The sequence below is a fragment of the Oncorhynchus tshawytscha genome, linkage group LG12 (genome assembly GCF_018296145.1).
Source record: "Oncorhynchus tshawytscha isolate Ot180627B linkage group LG12, Otsh_v2.0, whole genome shotgun sequence".
In the NCBI taxonomy this organism is placed as follows: Eukaryota; Metazoa; Chordata; class Actinopteri; order Salmoniformes; family Salmonidae; genus Oncorhynchus; species Oncorhynchus tshawytscha.
This window is the reverse complement of record NC_056440.1, coordinates 54,785,061-54,804,277: the sequence shown is the minus strand read 5'-3', so window position 1 is coordinate 54,804,277 and position 19,217 is coordinate 54,785,061. Positions and strand designations below refer to the sequence as shown.

The following is a 19,217-nucleotide window of genomic DNA, read 5'->3' as shown; positions in this document are numbered from 1 at the left end:
CCGTAACTCATTTCTCACACCACCAATAGGTATATCGTCAGCAGGTTAGGAGGGGATTTGACTGGGCTTTTACCTCCAATGCTAATGTGGGATAATGAAAGCTAGCTACATCACATCTGTGCTATGGAACAGGTAGGTCAGAGAGAAGGGAAAGAAGGATACACTGGGAGGGTGAAATTAAGAAAGTCAGGAGGGTGACAATTTTTTCAGAATAAGGGAGAGAAAGAGGGAAAAGTGAGATGGAGGGCAGGAAAATGGGCTACGGTCATCACATTCCTCACTAATGTGAACCTCAAGGTAATCGTTGGTGAACTGCCAAGGCCCATAATCACCCATAAACTACTACCCACATTCTTTCATTAGCCCAGAAAGGTTAAGACTGCTGGAGCAGCGCTTAGATTCTCTCTTCAACTCAGTCACACAAGCACATAATTACATAAAAACTAAACCAACATGGTGCTGCTTCTCATTATAAAGGACTTCAACATAATCTGGAATCAAATTTTAAACCTCAGGACTTCTGTACCACAATATTTATGATTGGTACTTGATTAATTAGATTGGTGCCTTGTCTGGGTCTGTGAGACTGGCATGGCATTACAAAACATACCTGTGCCTACGTGCTGGTTTGCACATCTAGGCACACCCCTCCCCCTCCCTCTTGTTCTCCTTAGCATGCCCTCACCCCAATCGTCTCTACTCCTTTCTCAAAACACCCTCCATCCCAGTCTTCCCCTCCTCTCACCTGCAATTGTTTTCTGCTGTCCGGCACATTCTCCAGGCTGCCTCTTCGGCATCCTAGCCTGCCCTGGCTGCAGCGCAGCTCCCGGTCACCTCTACGTTTGTTTGCGCAGTTGCAACCTGCAGACTTACGGTCTACAGCTCTCTGCCTCTTCCCCTGAGAGAGGGCTACAGTCACCCCTCTCTCCCTGGGCCCCACACCCCCTCCAAGACCTCCAGGCTCGGGGTCCCTTACCCTGCCTCCCTCCCCCAGCGGAGGGGCCTTGTCCCCAGGCAACGTGGCCCCATCTCCAGCCTCTTTGTCGCCGGGGTCCAGGGTCTTGTGTCGGCTCTTAAAGAGGCTGTGGATACTCAGTACCACCAGGGTGCAAAGCACATACATGATCCCCCCCCCCCCTGTGGAGACTGGCAGGTTGGTTCGCTCCGTTCTCCCACAAACAAGGTCTCACTTGTTTGAATGGGACAGGAACTGTTGAAGAGCCACAGGTTGTTATGATAGCTTATAAGCTGTTATGAAGGAGGGGGTTCCATTCTTGTTGAGGTCTAGTTGTGAATGGCAGTCAGAGCTCCAGGCGTATCTTCTGTGGTCCGAGTCCTTGCAGTTGTCAGGAGTTGGGGAGCTGAAGACTGAGTGCGAGAGATGGCAACAAGCGTATCCACAGCGAGAACACTTCCAAAGTTCTGTCCTGTACTATAATTTCTGTCCTGTACTATAATCTCTGTCCTGCAGCTAAGTTCAAAAGTTCTCCTCTGTGTGTGTTGATCCCCTGGACAATGGCAGTGCCCTAAAGCTCATCAACTGTCCGATAATCCCCAAGTCTGTTCTCCGGTCAACAGACGTAGACGGACGAGAGGTGAGTGAGTGTGATCCTCAGATACACACGGTCACACACACACGCCTGCTTTTATATCTCACCTGTGCCAACTCTGTCCCATGTGCCTCTCCTGGCCCCTCCCACTCCGAGACAAGACTTCCACAGAACCACACACATCTTTGAAACACACCGCCTTTACAGTTCCTCAGAACAACGATAAGGTTTTGGACCCTGTCCTATTGTAAAGGTGATTGCTGTCCCGCTGCCAAGCCGGTGGAGCTCAGGTAACACAAAACCCACAGGAGCAGACGGCTGGCTCAGTCTCTCCAGGTAACTACAGACACACACCTTGACCATCAACCATACACAGAACTAGTCGATATTAAATCTACACAAAAGCAGGATCACAAGCAGATAACTCACTGAACACACACACACCCCCAAAACCCTTGCAAACGTCAAACAGTGTAGGAATGTCTCTGTTGATTCATCCTCCTCTGCCCTGCTAATTTACTGGTTTTTACGGCGCAGTCCAGGATGGTGTAATTGATCGACAGGTCCAAAGTAAATTCCTCTCCCATTTCCCTCTTCCTGCTGTCCGGTCCTCCCTGAAAAGTCTCTGGACAGAGAGAGGGTGCGACATCTACACCTCTTCCCTTGTTCGGTCGCTCTCCATCTCTCCCTCTCCACTCATGCACCGAGTTTACTGCCCTATCATGTGCTGTTCTGCAACTCTCCAGAAAGAGAAAGTATCTTCATCCACTCTCGCTCTCACCCTCCCTTCCCTGTGTTCTGTCCATCTGTCGCTACAGGATAAGCGCTGGAATGGGACAGAGCCGGCCATGCGCTGGTGATGTAACTCATAATACACTATTGATATGGATGTATGTACAAAGCAATACCAACTGAGTGGAAAGAGTTTAATTAAAAAATAAATAAAAAATGTATTCCCATCTGCATCCGTTTGGAGTTCCACCATATCAATTCAAACTGATCTCTGGGCTCAGAGGCGACCTTGTTAGTTGGTGTCCTGTATGCCTGACCGTCTTCCTGGTACGTGACAGCCCTGCACAGCAATGCCATGGCAACCGTGCAGCTATGGAACCAAGCCACAATGGGAACTGACAGTGTCGATCACGGCGGTTGAATCGTGATGCGCCGTCCAAGGCAGTCAGCGAGGTCACTGCGGTCACTTTGTACCCAGCAGTCCTGGACAGTCACAGTTCTGGTTTCCTGTTCTGTGACATACTGTAAACATGGAGTGGTTCTCTAGGATAACATGGTCCTATGGGGGACAAAGGAGAAGTCTTCCGCTTGAGTGATCACTTTCAGGATCCTAATGAAGGGGATGGGACAGGGCACACACACACACACACACACACTTGGGGAGGGGACCCCAGAAAGGAGGCTGGCTAGGATGAGCTAGTACACACAATGAATAAGGCACTATGACTGAATGAATCCAAAAACGGTTTAGCAATGACCCAATCCAGTTTTGTGACCCACCAAGTCAACGTGGTCTCAGGGTAATCATTATTCTGTTCGTAAATCTGTGACACTCCATGCAGTATGATATATTATGTTAGGTAACATTATGAATGGAATAGCTGATAATAAATATCATACGAATTATAGGACATATGGTATCCTAAATCTTACCCGGTTGTACAATAGCATATGAATTGGATTATGTCATTTATAATACAATCTTGGAGGATGTATAGTTTTCCCCGTTTACTGAAGACGTGGATGCCTTAATCGATTAAGGCATTCACCCGCACCTCTCTGATTCAGAGGGGTTGGGTTCAAATGCGGAAGACACATTTCGGTTGGACAACTGACTAGGTATCCCCCTTTCCCTATTATACATCCATCTCTGAGACTAGGTTGCGCCATAACAAAGGAGGGTTATGGGGAGGATTTACGTTGGTGGAACTAACAACTAAGGTTGTTAGTTGATGTAAAAGTTTAGGGGAACTAAAACGACAAATGTCAGGGAAATTTACATAGCAGGTTAGCGGATTTGGCTTAAGTTTAGAATTAAGGGTTAGCTAAAACGCTACAGCTTTCCCCGACGCAAACTCGCAACTATTGGATCGCTAGACAGATTACAACGCCCCATTCTCCTCGACCAAATTGGTCTGTTGGAACACATTCCTTTTGGATAACACAATCTACCCACACCCTTTTGGCCCAAATTATCAGCCCTCTCGTGGGACTCAAGATTGCACTTTCAGGGACGCATGACGATACATGGCATGGGGCAGGCCAGCTGAGCAAACCACATGAAGTCACCTGAATAACAAAAAAAGATTGCATAAGAATCTCACACCATTTTAGACCGTTACCATCGGGCAGTATAGAATAGACCCGTCTCCTCCACACACAATAAACCCATACACCAAAGAGCAAGGCAAGGCCACCGAGAGAGTGAGAGACTAGTAAACAAGGTCTGAGGTTCAATAGCAGGTTAAGTGGCTGATAAGTTTGAATCAAACCATAAAGCTGATAAGGCATGGGTGGGAGTGATCAGATTTGTTTCCAGTGCATTAAAATAACTATAATCTCAGCCTACATTACAGAGACAAGTCACAACAATTACAGCGGGACACGTAGTGTGGAGTTATACAGAGTCAACCAGGAAGTCAAACATTTACCCTTGGCCTAGAAGTGAGTGAGAACGTGTGTGTGAAAGAGAGTATGTGCTAAAGTATGAGAATGTGCAAACGTGTGTGTGTGTGTGTTTGTGTATGTCTGCGTACGAGAGATCTCAGGTGTGTGAGTTGGTCTCATTTTAAGTAGCTCAGACCCCCTGGCTTAAAGAACCCCCCGCAGAGGAAGTTTACGCCCCTATTTCAACGTAATTTCTTGTCGGAGAAGAAATGCACATTAGCTTCCACTACACTGTATTCAAAAGATTAGCCAGCTGATTCTGGAGCTGCATATGTCATAAGCATTGAAATCACTGGCCAATCTCCAAAGTTATAGCATCTTCCATTATTGCAGCCACGAATCCGCCATAAAAAAATTGTTTGAAAGAATGAGATGAAGTTCCGGTAATATGGATAACTATTGAAAGATGGCTGATGAGTACAGAGCTGAAAACAAACAAAATATGTCAACTGTCCCAATGCTTTCGGAGCGCACTGTATATACACATTTTGTTTGTACAGACTAGCTAAAACAAAGGTGAACATGATCAATATTATACCATGGTTTATGATCATTTTCTGATCAAAATAGCTGCAGTGCAAAAGCATACGTTTGGACCTCCAGGCGGACACAAGGCTGTTTGGCTCATCTCAGCTGTGAAGAGGAACAACTCTGGAGCCATTTGTGATTAATAAAACAATGCCATGTTGGTGGGTGGTAACGTTCAAATAAAACCCAGCCCTGAAATAAAAAGTTGGCTGAAAATTATTTGTATGTCATATCATAGGAAAAGAAACCACATTCACACAGATTTGTCACTTCAAATCAAAAATGTATCATACTTTGACTAAAATTATGACTTTTTGACATCGTCTTTCAGCTTGAAAAAAAAAGTGGATTTTTACTGGTGTGGTCGTTTAAGCAGCTTACGGGAGAAATGTGCCACACTTTACTTTAGGGCTTTAGGTAAAGGATTTAACTCAGCCACCCAACACACAAATGTGGTATTAGAGGCCATCTGAATTAGGGATGGGCATATTCGAAAATTCGAATGGACGTTAGTATTTGATTACTTGTGAGTATTCATTTTTGAGCAAAAAAAAAAATATAAATCTACTTTATTAATTAACAATGAAAAGGCCTTTTCTAAATACAATAACATTTCCATGTGACATTGTTACTTACAATGAGAAGGAATTAGAGAGCGAGAGAAAAAGACTGGCAGAGTGTTCAGTCAGCAGCCTGTACGCTACGGGGGGAAAGCGCATGCAGAGATCATCCGTATATAGAATTTTTTAAAAGCCACACTTAACCAGCATGGCTACCACAGCGTTCTGCAGTGATACGCCATCCCATTGGGTTTGCACTTAGTGGGACTATCATTTGTTTTTCAACAGGACAGTGACCTAACACACATCCAGGCTGTGTAAGGGCTATTTGACCAAGGAGAGTGATGGAGTGCTGCATCAGATGACCTGGCCTCCACAATCACCCAATCTCAACCCATTTGAGATGGTTTGGGATGAGTTGGACTGCAGGGTCAAGGAAAAGCAGCCAACAAGTGTTCAGCATGTGGGAACTCCTTCAAGACTGTTGGAAAAGCATTCCAGGTGAAGCTGGTTGAGTGTACAAAACTGTCATCAAGGCAAAGGGTGGCTAGTTTGAAGAATCTAAATATATTGTGGATTTATTTAACACTTTTTGGTTACTACATGATTCCATATGTGTTATTTCATAGTTGAGGTCTTCACTAGTATTCTACAATGTAGAAAAGAGTAAAAATAAAGAAAGACCCTGGAATGAGGTGTGTCCAAACTTTTGACTGGTAATGTATATCTGCTGTTTGCTTAGCTATTTCACTAAACATCATCGCTTTCAAAGACGTGTCCAAATCAGTAACACCAAACAACAGATACAGCATACCCTGTTTCCAGTTTATGGTTGTTGACGACAGGCACGCGAATACGACAACAGGTTGTAAGCAAGTTCATTTTGCGATGTTTGACAGATATTGTTTGAAAATATATTAATTTGGGGAAAAAATGCCGTCGATGGCCGCTACAGGTTCTAAATGGTTCAAAAGTGAGCCAACATGTTTAGTACTTATTTCAATGACTGATCATAAATTGTTTCATGCTCTCTCGTCGTTCTGCAGCAGACAGAAAGTATTCAGACCCCTTGACTTTTTCCACATTGTTACTTATAGCCTTAAATCTAAAATATATTAAAAATAAACAATGTTTGTCAATCTACACACAATACCCCATAATGACAAAGTGAAAACAGGTTTGAAAATGTATGTAAAATTTAAAAAACGGAAATAACTTATGTAAATAAGTATTCAAACCCTTCGCTATGAGACTCGAATTTGAGCTCAGGTGCATCCTGTTTCCATTGATCATTCTTGAGATGTTTCTACAACTTGATTGGAGTCCACCTGTGGTAAATTAAATTGACTGGACATGATTTGGAAAGGCACATACCTGCCTATGTAAGATCACAGTTGACAGTGCATGTCAGAGCAAAAACCCAGCCGTGAGGTTGCAGAAATTGTCGTAGAGCTCCGAGACAGGATTGTATCGAGGCACAGATCTGGGGTCCCAAAACATTTCTGCAGCATTGAAGGTCCAGGAACACAGTGGCCTCCGTCATTCTAAAATGGAAAAAGTTTGGAACCACCAAGACTCTTCCTAGAGCTGGTCGTCCGCTTGGAGATTGCCAAAAGGCACCTAAAGACTCTCAGACCATGAGAAACAAGATTCTCTGGTCTGATGAAACCAAGATTGAACTCTTTGGCCTGAATGCCAAGCGTCATGTCTGGAGAAACCTGGCACCATCCCTACGGTAAAAGATGGGTGGCAGCATCATGCTGTGGGGACGTTTTTCAGCAGGAGGGACTGGGAGACTAGTCAAGATTGAGGGAAAGATGAACGGAGCAAAGTACAGACAGATCCTTGATGAAAACATCCAGAGTGTTCAAGATCTCAGACTGGGGCAAAGGTTCACCTTCCAACAGGACAACGGCCCTAAGGACACAGCCAATACAACGCAGGAGTGGCTTCGGGACAAGTCTCTGAATGTCCTTAAGTGGCTCAGCCAGAGTCCGGACTTGAACCCGATCTAACATCTCTGGAGAGACCTGAAAATGGCTGTGCAGCGACACTCCCCATCCAACTTGACAGAGCTTGAGAGAATCTGCAGAGAAGACTGCGAGAAACTCCCCAAATACAGGTGTGCCAAGTTTGTAGCATCATACCCAAGAAGACTAGAGGCTGTAATCGCTGCCAAAGTTGCTTCAACAAAGTACTGAATAAAAAGTACTTATGTAAATGTGGTTTCATAAATTCTAATATTTCTAAAAAACAGTTTTTGCTTTGTCATTGTGGGATAGTGTGTGTTGATTGATGAAAAATATATATATTTATTCCATTGTAGAATAAGTCTAACGTAAACAGTGTGGAAAAAGTCCAAAATCACACTATCGAGTCGCAATACATATAGAATTGTAATACTTGGGTGACAATTTGAGAAGTATCGTATCATGAGTAGTGATGGGGGTGTATATAGTTTAATATCGCAATATTATTTTGGTCGATATAAAAGCAATACTTTGACTCCAAGCATTGATTTGTAAAAAAAAAAAAAAAAAATGCTAGGTTGGCTGTTCTTGTGAGTCATGGCTAGAAGGGATATAGCTTTTGTCAAATGAATGTCAAAAGTTCAATTTATGGGCATTCTGGCTAACCCTATTCTGCGTGATGCCCTACCTCCAAAATCATGTTTTTGTCACCCCTCCCTTGGAGATCTGAAGAATTTTGTATTGTCAGAAGTTTGCTCTATACACAAAATGAACATAAAACCCTGCCTTGATGACAGCTTTGCACACTCTTGGCATTTGCTCAACCAGCTTCACCTGGAATACTTTTCCAACAGTCTTGAAGGAGTTCCCACATTTGTTGAGCACTTGTTGGCTGCTTTTCCTTCACTCTGCAGTCCAACTGAACCCAAACCATCTTAATTGGGTTGCAGTCAGCTGATTGTGGAGGCCAGGTCACCCAATGCAACAATCCATAACTCTCCTTCTTTGTCAAATAGCCCTTACACAGCCTGGAGGTGTGTTTTGGGTCATAGTCCCACTAAGCCCAAACCAGATGGGATGGCGTATCGCTGCAGAATGCTGTGGTAGCCATGCTGGTTAAGTGTGCCTTGAATTCAAAATAAATCACACACAGTGTCACCACCAAAGCACCCCTACCTCCATGCTTCACGGTGGGAACCACACATGAGGAGATATGTTCATCTACTCTGCATCTCACAAAGACACAGTGGTTGGAACCAAATATAATTTTGACTCATCAAAACAAAAAAGGACAGATTTCCACTGGTCTAATGTCCATTGCTTGTGTTTCTTGGCCCAAGCAAGTCTCTTCTTATTATTGGTGTCCTTTAGTAGTGGTTTCTTTGCAGCAATTTGACCATGAAGGACTGATTCATGTGGTCTCCTCTGAAGAGTTGATGTTGAAATGTGTATGTTCATTGAACTCCATGAAGAATTTATTTGGGCTGCAATTTCTAAGGCTGGTAACTAATGAACGTATCCTCTGCAGCAGAGGTAACTATGGGTCTTCCTTTCCTGTGGCGGTCCTCATGAGAGCCAGTTTCATCAAAGCGCTTGATGCTTTTTGCGACTGCACTGAGAAACTTTGAAAGTTCTTGAAATTATTCAGATTACTGACCTTCATGACTTAAAGTAATGGACTGTCGTTTCTCTTTGCTTATTTGAGCTGTTCTTGATATAATATGGCCTTGGGACTTTTATCAAATAGAGCTATCTGTATACCACCCCTACCATGTCACAACACAACTGATTGGCTCAAAACGCATTAAGGGAAAAAAAATCCACAAATTAACTTTTAACAAGGCACACCTGTTAATTGAAATGCATTCCAGCTGAGTACCTCATGAAGCTGGTTGAGAGAATGCAAAGAGTGTGCAAAGCTGTCATCAAGGCAAAGGGTGGCTAGTTTGAAGAATCTCAAATATATTTGTTTAACACTTTTTTGGGTTACTACACGAGTCCATGTGTTATTGCATAGTTTTGACGTCTTCACTATTAATTATACTACAGTGTGTCCAAACTTTTGACTGGTACTGTATATATATTTTTTTACTCAAACCACCCGCGAGCTGGATTGGATCCGCAAGGCAGTATGTTTGACACCCGATATGGTGAAATGTGCTAACCCACTGTGCTCACACTTAAAAATAGCCTAGTCATCTTCTTAATGCGTCTTTTAGCCATTAATATGCAAATGAAGCTAGGCAGTAATCCGCTGTGGGCAACATAGCATGACCATTTCCTAATATAACATCTACCCCTTTTTCATACACAGTTTAATTGGGCCAGATTAGCTACAGCTGAACTGAGGCTCTGCTGTCGTTTCCACATCTTCTCTTGTTCAGAATTTAATCTGATTTAAAAGTTGTGTTGAAATGAACATGAGACTAACAGTCCACTGTGTAACATTTACATTAGTTACAGAAAGAGCATGATCTTTGTGTGGGTGCAAGACAGTAGGATGAAGTTGTTCGTTTCCCTAGATGAGGGGTGTCAAACTAATTTTGACAGGGGCCGCAGTCTTGTCTTCGATGAGGTCCGGATGGCCGCATTGAAAATTGGTTGCATTTCCTCACCATCAAAATGTGTGTGTACATTTTTTTTTTTACATTTCCGATGCTCCCTGACTGTCTAGCTTTAATATCTGAATAATAGCAAGCTAGACGGTAAAATATATATTTTTACTCCAACCACCCAGGGGCTGGATTGGACCCCCCTCGTGGTCAGTTTTGTGATTCACCCCGCAACGAATTTAGTTAAGATAAGCTGATCCAAGATCTGTGCCAAAGGGTAACTTCTACCCTGAGCATGCTATGTAGGCTAACCAACATCAGTGCCAAGAGACTGGTCCATCTGTGTGACAGACAGCAGCAAACAGCACCACCTACTGGTTATCTGGTAATGTTCACATTCTACAATAATCTGCTTCCAATCAGAGCCGTTATATAATGCCTGAATGCATGGAGAAGTCACAAGTCCCTGACCTCATCATCTCCACTACTGCAGCCAAACAAGTCAAACTGTCCAGGACTTATTTAACAAACAGCTTACAATAAATAGAGCACCAAACCAGAGACTGAGTGTGTGATCCAAACAAACACTATCCCCATGCAAGCTCATATACATTTGTGCAAACACAGACATGGCATGTTTAGGAACAGATTTCCCCATAGTGTCTTTGGCAAATATTTACAGAATACATTGACTAATGTGTAAGCTAGTAGCTGCGCACACACACACACACACACACACACACACACACACACACACATACACACGGTTGGAGCTACATAATCACTCTGCATAACATGTAATTTTCCACCAGTAGTCTCTTATTCTCTTTCCAGCCTGTGATTCACCCAGCCCATCCCCCGGAAACCACACTGTGTGTGTGTGTGTGTGTGTATGTTTCTGCTCTGTCTCTACACCCCACACTGGTGTCTAGTCCAACGATACCTTGCTTGGGGGACCATGATCAAGAGGGGGGGAGAATTGTCTCCATCTCCATGAGAGTCCAACATATGAACTGTCTAAGCAATTACCACAATAACAGTCCGAACAGGTACAGAGCCCTAGCAGACAGCCCCGATCTTCATCTTCCTTCACATCAACATGAAATTGAGTTAAAGTGGTCTAATTCTTCTCAGCTACACAGGTCCAACAGAGGGGTAGGGTCAGTTCATTCTGCTCGTGACTCCTGCCTCTGGAATGCCATGCCAGTGATGAAGTGAGGAGAGGTACTGTAGGGAACAAGCAGAACAAATTGGAATGTCCCTGTACTGTCTATGTGGGTGTGTGCTCTAGCAGTATGTATTTAACAAACACAGTCCCCCTCTGGTGTAGTAACAAATGGGAGTGCTTTTAAAAACAGTGGTCCTGTTAAAATAAGTCACCCCCACATTGACTGGGACATAAAATGTTCCAAGAATAAGAGAGGGATGTTACCCACACTTACAGTTATTCCTGAAGCAGGACTTCATTACAAATGAACAGGCTCTCCATTACCCAGCATGTTAAAAATCTGCTCCAAAGTCAAATCATGATCACTATCCCATGACACAGGTCTGTAATTTAAATGTTTAAAAAAAATCTAACTTGGTAGGAAAGTAGGATAACTCATAAATCAACTTCTACTTTTAGATCATACATCTGTTCATTGGCACGGTTTGTAAAGCCAACTAGACACACCCTGAGAATAACCACCTCTCGTAACTGCCTCCATGTGTTCCCCCTCTCTCCAAGGGCTTCTGTTCAGGATGCTCGTGTACAAAAATGGGAACCAAACCATGCAATTGAAACTGACACACTGGCTTTCAAAATGTACCCAAGCCAAGGTGAAATCATGTTTTTTCCTCTCTATCCCTCAACTTTTTCCACATTTTGTTACATTACAGCCTTATTCTAAGATGGATTAAATAAATATAAGTCCTCAGCAATCTAAACACAATACCCCATAATGACAACAGGCTTAGAAATCTTTGCTAATTTATAATAAAAACAGAAATACCTTATTTACATAAGTTCAGACCCTTTGCTATGAGACTCGAAATTGAACTCAGGTGCATCCTATTTCCATTGATCATCCTCGAGATGTTTCTACAACTTGATTGGAGTCCACCTGTGTTAAATTCAATTGATTGGACATGATTTGGAAAGGCACACACCTGTCTATATAAGGTCCCACAGTTGACAGTGCGTGTCAGAGCAAAAACCAAGCCCTGAGGTCGAAGGAATTGTCTGCAGAGCTCGGAGACAGGATTGTGTCAAGGCAGAGATCTGGGGAAGGATACCAAAAAATGTCTGCAGCATTGAAGGTTCACAAGAACACAGTGGCCTCCATCATTCTTAAATGGAAGAAGTTTGGAACCAGCAACACTCTTCCTAGAGCTGGCCGCCCGGCCAAACTGAGTTGTCGGGGGAGAAGGGCCTTGGTCAGGGAGGTGTACAAGAACCCGATGGTCAATCTCACAGAGCTCCAGAGTTCCTCTGTGGAGATGGGAGATCCTTCCAGAAGGACAACCATCTCTGCAGTATTCCACCAATCAGGCCTTTATGGTAGAGGGGCCAGGCGGAAGCCACTCCTCAGTAAAAGGCACGACAGCCTGCTTGGAGTTTGCCAAAAGGCACCTAAAGTACTCTCAGACCATGAGAAACTAGATTCTCTGGTTTGATGAAATCAAGATTGAACTCTTTGGCCTGAATGCAAAGCGTCACACCTGGAGGAAACCTGGCACCATCCCTACGGTGAAGCATGGTCGTGGCAGCATCATACTGTGGGTGTGTTTTTCAGCAGCAGGGACTGTGAGACTAGTCAGGATCGAGGCAAAGATGAACAGAGCAAAGTACAGAGAGATCTTGATGAAAACCTGCTCCAGAGCACTCAGGACCTCAGACTGGGTTGAAGGTTCACCTTCCAACAGGACAACACAGGAGTGGCTTTGGGATAAGTCTATGAATGTCCTTGAACCCGATCGAACATCTCTGAAACTCCCCAAATACAGGTGTGCCAAGTTTGTTGTGTCATATCCAAGACTCAATGCTGCCAAAGGTGCTTCAACAAAGTAAAAGGTCTGAATACTTATGTAAATATATTCCGTTTTTTATTTTTTATAAATTAGCACAAAAAAATTAAACCTGTTTTTCTCTTTCATTATGGGGTATTGTGTCTAGATTGAGGGAAAACATTTTAATCAATTAAATAAATAGAATACGGCTGTAACGTAGCAAAATGTGGAAAAAGTAAAGGGGTGTGAATACTTTCTGAAAGCAGTGTGTGTGCACGCATGTATGTATATACACTGCTCAAAGAAATAAAGGGAACACTTAAAACAACACAATGTAACTCCAAGTCAATCACACTTCTGTGAAATCAAACTGTCCACTTAGGAAGCAACACCGATTGACAATAAATTTCACATGCTGTTGTGCAAATGGAATAGACAACAGGTGGAAATTATAGGCAATTAGCAAGACAGCCCCAATAAAGGAGTGGTTCTGCACATGGTGACCACAGACCACTTCTCAGTTCCTATGCTTCCTGGCTGATGTTTTGGTCACTTTTGAAGGCTGGCGGTGCTTTCACTCTAGTGGTAGCATGAGATGGAGTCTACAACCCACACAAGTGGCTCAGGTAGTGCAGCTCATCCAGGATGGCACATCAATGCGAGCTGTGGCAAGAAGGTTTGCTGTGTCTGTCAGTGTAGTGTCCAGAGCATGGAGGCGCTACCAGGAGACAGGCCAGTACATCAGGAGACGTGGAGGAGGCCATAGGAGGTCAACAACCCAGCAGCAGGACCGCTACCTCCACCTTTGTGCAAGGAGGAGCACTGCCATAGCCCTGCAAAATGACCTCCAGCAGGCCACAAATGTGCATGTGTCTGCTCAAATGGTCAGAAACAGACTCCATGAGGGTGGTATGAGGGCCCGACGTCCACAGGTGGGGGTTGTGCTTACAGCCCAACACCGTGCAGGACGTTTGGCATTTGCCAGAGAATACCAAGATTGGCAAATTCGCCACTGGCGCCCTGTGCTCTTCACAGATGAAAGCAGGTTCACACTGAGCACGTGACAGTCTGGAGATGCCGTGGAGAACATTCTGCTGCCTGCAACATCCTCCAGCATGACCGGTTTGGCGGTGGGTCAGTCATGGTGTGGGGTGGCATTTCTTTGGATTTCCTCCATGTGCTCGCCAGAGGTAGCCTGACTGCCATTAGGTACCGAGATGAGATCCGCAGACCCCTTGTGAGAACATATGCTGGTGCGGTTGGCCCTGGGTTCCTTCTAATGCAAGACAATGCTAGACCTCATGTGGCTGGAGTGTGTCAGCAGTTCCTGCAAGAGGAAGGCATTGATGCTATGGACTGGCCCACCCGTTCCCCAGACCTGAATCCAATTGAGCACATCTGGGACATCATGTCTCGCTCTCTCCACCAACGCCACGTTGCACCACAGACTGTCCAGGAGTTGGCGGATGCTTTAGTCCAGGTCTGGGAGGAGATCCCTCAGGAGACCATCCGCCACCTCATCAGGAGCATGCCCAGACGTTGTAGGAAGGTCATACAGGCACGTGGAGGCCACACACACTACGGAGCCTCATTTTGACTTGTTTTAAGTTTTAAGGACATTACATCAAAGTTGGATCAGCCTGTAGTGTGGTTTTCCACTTTAATTTTGAGTGACTCCAAATCCAGACCTCCATGGGTTGATAAATTTGATTTCAATTGATAGTTGAATGTGCTGACAACAAAATCACACAAATTATGTAAAGAAAAAAGTAGTTAATAAGAATATTTCATTCATTCAGATCTAGGATGTGTTATTTTAGTTTTTTTTTAGCAGTGTATTTCAGTGGCAACCAGAGCCCCACATTTGTTGTGAAAATAAATTATATTATATTATATAATTTTTAGGGGGCTTGCCTGTTTTGCATGTTGTTTGGGCATTAATACGTGTCACATATCAGCTTGCAAACAATGTAAAAAAAAAAAATATATATATATATATATATATATCAGTTAAATAAAGCCACATACACATGGTCTCTAACATGCAGGTGTTTCAGCCTAGCTCAGTGCATTCTGTGGTGGTGGGGCGAGCCAGAACAAAAATAGGAGCATTAAGCCATGATTGGCTAAATGTTATGTCCCTCATGGGGACACTATGTCATCTGGAAGTTGATGTCCTTAGTAAGGGTAGACATCCAAAACGTCAAGCCTTTGGGTCCCGCCATAGAGTTATATTACAAGCGTCCTTCCAAGAAGGCTCAATGTCATTGGCCACAGATAAAATGACATCAAATCAAGTTATATGTACAGTAGCTTTGATTGGACTGACCATGTCAACATCTTACTTTCAAAGTCTTAGCTAGCAGTCATCATCATGAATCAAGTCGACAATCTACTGGCAAATCATTTTTAATCCTTGTCATCGGAAGAGAAACTATTGATAAAGCGTATCGGTGCTCATCGGCCATAGGATAAAAAGATTACACAAGTTGGAAATCGCATATTCAACAATAAGTATTTTGGGAGGAATCAGTGACTAAGCAACCAGTAGCCTGCTATGCCCCCCCGAGTTCCCACCATAATCCAGAGAATAGCAGACTTTGATGAAAGTTTGATGACAAAACCGCTGTGCCATCTTCATGTATAAGTGAGCACATCACAAGCCAAGGTGAGTCCAAAAATGTCTTGTATATTACATCATTTATGCAACAGCAGCATACAAGCATATACTGTAGCTAAGAAAGTAATACTAAGTGTATGTTGTGTAGTAAGCTGTTAGTAGCCCATGTGCCTCACCCTAATAATTACGTCTATTTGCTCCTCATAATGTCACCCAACGTTACTGACATGTAGCCTATAACCTGTTTTTGAGAAAAGTCATCTAATATTGTAAGAGGTTTCATTTTCTGCTTATATGCCCCCTTTATTTATCCTACAGTTGACTTGGTGGACAGGGAAAATTCTTTAAGAGCAGCCCATGTTCTGAATTCTGTCTACATTTCAAAAGTGCTCTACACATAGTTATATTGACTACGTCCATCGTCGCTCGCTCATTAACGTCTTAATTGAAATTACAGAATGCCTCTTATCCGCTCATCATTCCCTTATGCCATAGTTTGTACATCTCAATTGTCAGTAGAACCACATTTGTTTAACCTCTTGAAGCTAGGGGGCACTATTTTTATGTTTGGAAAAATAACGTTCCCAAAGTAAAACAGCCTATTTCTCATGACCAGATGCTAAAATATGCATATAATTGACAGATTAGGATAGAAAACACTAAAGTTTCCAAAACTGTAAAAATACTGTCTGTGGGTACAACAGAACTGATATTGCAGGCGAAAGCCTGAGGATAATCCAATCAGGAAGAGCCTCTTATTTTGAAACATCTGTGTTCCTATGCATGCCTGTCCTCCATTTAAAGGGATATCAACCAGATTCCTTTTTCTGTGGCTTCCCTTTGGTGTCAACAGTCTTTAGACATAGTTTCAGGCTTTTATTTTGAAAAAAAGAGCGTGAAGGATCACACTGCGTAAGTGGAGAGGTGGGGGCTCTCAGAGTGAGATGGTGCGCAATTGAGTGAAGGGGCCATTGTTCCTCCCGCTGTTATGGAAAAAGCTACACACTCGGTTGATATATTATCAAATAAATATTTTAAAAACTACCTGAGGAATGATTATAAAAAACCTTTGACATGTTTCTGTGGACATTATGAAGACTATTTGGAATTTCTGTCTGAGTTGTTGTGACCGCTCTTTCCTGTGGATTTCTGAACATTACCAACGTTTCTTTGTCGCGTTTTTTGGGTATAAAAATAATCTTTATGGAACATTTGCTGTGTAACTGGGAGTCTCGTGAGTGAAAACATCCGAAGATCAAAAGGTAAATGGTTAATTTGATTGCTTTTCTGATTTTCGTGACCAAGCTTCCTGATGCTAAGTGTACATAATGCTATGCTAGGCTATCGATAAACTTACACAAACATTTGGATTGCTTTCGCTGTAAAGCATAACTTCAAAATCTGAGACAACAGGGTGATTAACAAAAGGCTAAGCTGTGTTTCAAAATATTGCACTTGTGATTTCATGAATATGAATATTTTCTAGTAATATTATTTGACTGTTGCGCTATGCTATTCAGCGGTTGCAGATGGAAAATTATCCCGCTACAGGGATTGGTAGCGTCACGAAGTTAAGCAAGTCAGCCATGTTGTTTTTAAAAGGCAGTAAACAAGACTGAATTAATTGTTTCGCTGCCAGACAAGGCTCTGCTGATATCCAGGTGTAGCGGTGGTAAGGATTCAATCCATTGTGCTGGAAAGATTGCTCTGCTGTTGAGACAGCTTTATGAAGGCCCTAACAGTTTGTGGGCACAGCTTGTCATCGTTATGGTGCAATTAATGTATTGTTTAGTGTTGTGTGTCCTTGCTGGCACGCATCTAAAACACTTTTGGGGAGTTTGCCCCACCAAGATATACATGCTAAAAATAACAATATAGATATACAAATTCAGCAAAAAAAGTAATGTCCCTTTTTAAAGGATCCTGTCTTTCAAAGATAATTTATAAAAATCCAAATAACTTCACAGATCTTCATTGTAAAAATCCAAATAACTTCACAGATCTTCATTGTAAAGGGTTTAAAAACTGTTTCCCATGCTTGTTCAATGAACCATAAACAATTCATGAACAATTAAGGTCACAGTTATGACAACTTAGGGACACTAAAGAGGCCTTTCTACTGACTGAAAAACACCAAAAGAAAGATGCCCAGGGTCCCTGCTCATCTGCGTGAAAGTGCCTTAGGCATGCTGCAAGGTGGCATGAGCACTGCAGATGTGGCCAGGGAAATAGATTGCAATGTCCGTACTGTGAGACGCCTAAGACAGCGCTACAGGGAGACAGGATGGACAGCTGATCGTCCTCGCAGTGTCAGACCACGTGTAACAACACCTGCACAGGGTCGGTACATCCGAACATCACACCTGCGGGGCAGGTACAGGATGGCAACAACAACTGCCCAAGTTACATCAGGAACGCACACCAGGAACGCACAATCCCTCCAACAGTGCTCAGACTGTCCACAACAGGCTGAGAGAGGCTGGACTGAGGGCTTGTATAGTAAGCCTGTTGTAAGGCAGGAATGTCAGTGTTCTGCCATGTTCAGGGAAGAGCCCGGATCTCAATCCCATTGAGCACGTCTGGGACCTGTTGGATCAGAGGGTGAGGGCCATTCCCCACAGAAATGTCCAGGAACTTGCAGGTGCCTTGGTGGAAGAGTGGGGTACTTAATGCAGCTGGTGGCCACACTAGATACTGACTGTTACTTTTGACTCTCTCCCCTCTCCCCCCCCTTTATTCAGGGACACATTACTTAACTTCTGTTAGTCACATGTCTGTGGAACTTGTTCAGTTTGTGTCTCAGTTGTTGAATCTTATGTTCATACAAATATTTACGTTATGTTTGCTGAAAATAAACAGTTGACAGTGAGGACGTTTTTTTGTTGTTGCTGAATTTACATACATGAGTCGGCGCACACATACACCTTTCACGGTCGCACAGGTCAACATTGAAATAAAAACGCCGGTTACGTTTATTTTTTGACATGCGTGGAAACGGCTGAATGGTGTGAACCACAGCTGTTTTCAGTGAATTGGATGTGCTCTGTTGCCATTTTCTGTAAGCACCGAAAACCAAAACAGAGCAATTTGATAATGTTGCTTCGGGCTGTAATGTCAGTGTTGAGCGCCTTGCCAAGTAGGCTAATATCCATATAGTCAATATCACTAATTGAGCCGTACGACCACGCTTCAAAATCAATATGCAACTCGCGGCTTGACAATATTGTTAATACAAACCAACATTAGTTTTGACAAGGTCAAACTTACTTTGTAAACGCGTGTGCAAATGTCAAACAATGTAATACACATAGGGAAATGGAAAGCAAACGTGCTAAAGGAAAATAGTGCAACTCTTACCACTCGGTCCAACACGCGAAACCTCCCCTTGTTATTCCCGAGTTGACCAAATAACTCACATCAATAGTCGCGGTTGGACTGTGTTGCACAGCGCAAATCATTTAGTAGCCATCCAGAATTCAGAGGTGCAAATATTTCTGTGGATAAGTTTTTTTTTTTTTTGCCGCGGCCGAAAGTCAAGTCTCCTCGCGACTTGGAGTGGATTCACCAGCTGACTGCACTTCAGAGACCAGACATATTGCCGCGTTAAAAAAAACGCGGAATCGGACATCTCCGACTTCATTGCGTTCAAGACAACTATGTACTCGGGAAAAAAATGAGCTCAAACAGGGATTTTTTTTTCCGGGGCTTCCAAGTCGGAAACTTGGGCATCTGTCTGAGCTTCCACTTTCCCAATGTCCGATGTCATG

The 19,217-nt window shown here is 43.3% G+C and overlaps 1 protein-coding gene across 5 annotated transcripts in view; it reads right to left on the bottom strand.

Annotated features, from left to right (window-relative positions):
• Nucleotides 1-19,048, bottom strand: part of LOC112263470 (kinesin-like protein KIFC3) — a 61,823-nt gene extending 42,775 nt beyond the window's left edge. The window contains exon 1 of one of the 5 annotated variants that reach the window (XM_024439738.2): nucleotides 18,808-19,048. Coding sequence is in view for 4 of the 5 variants with exons in the window: in XM_024439731.2 (XP_024295499.1) it covers nucleotides 746-1,123 (378 nt within the window). In the remaining variant the exon portion in view is untranslated. Of the gene's footprint in view, nucleotides 1-745; nucleotides 2,291-18,807 lie in introns of those variants that run through there. The other 4 variants (XM_024439731.2, XM_024439732.2, XM_024439733.2 and 1 more) reach the window with 4 other exon arrangements.
• Between the last annotated feature and the right edge of the window lie 169 nt (nucleotides 19,049-19,217).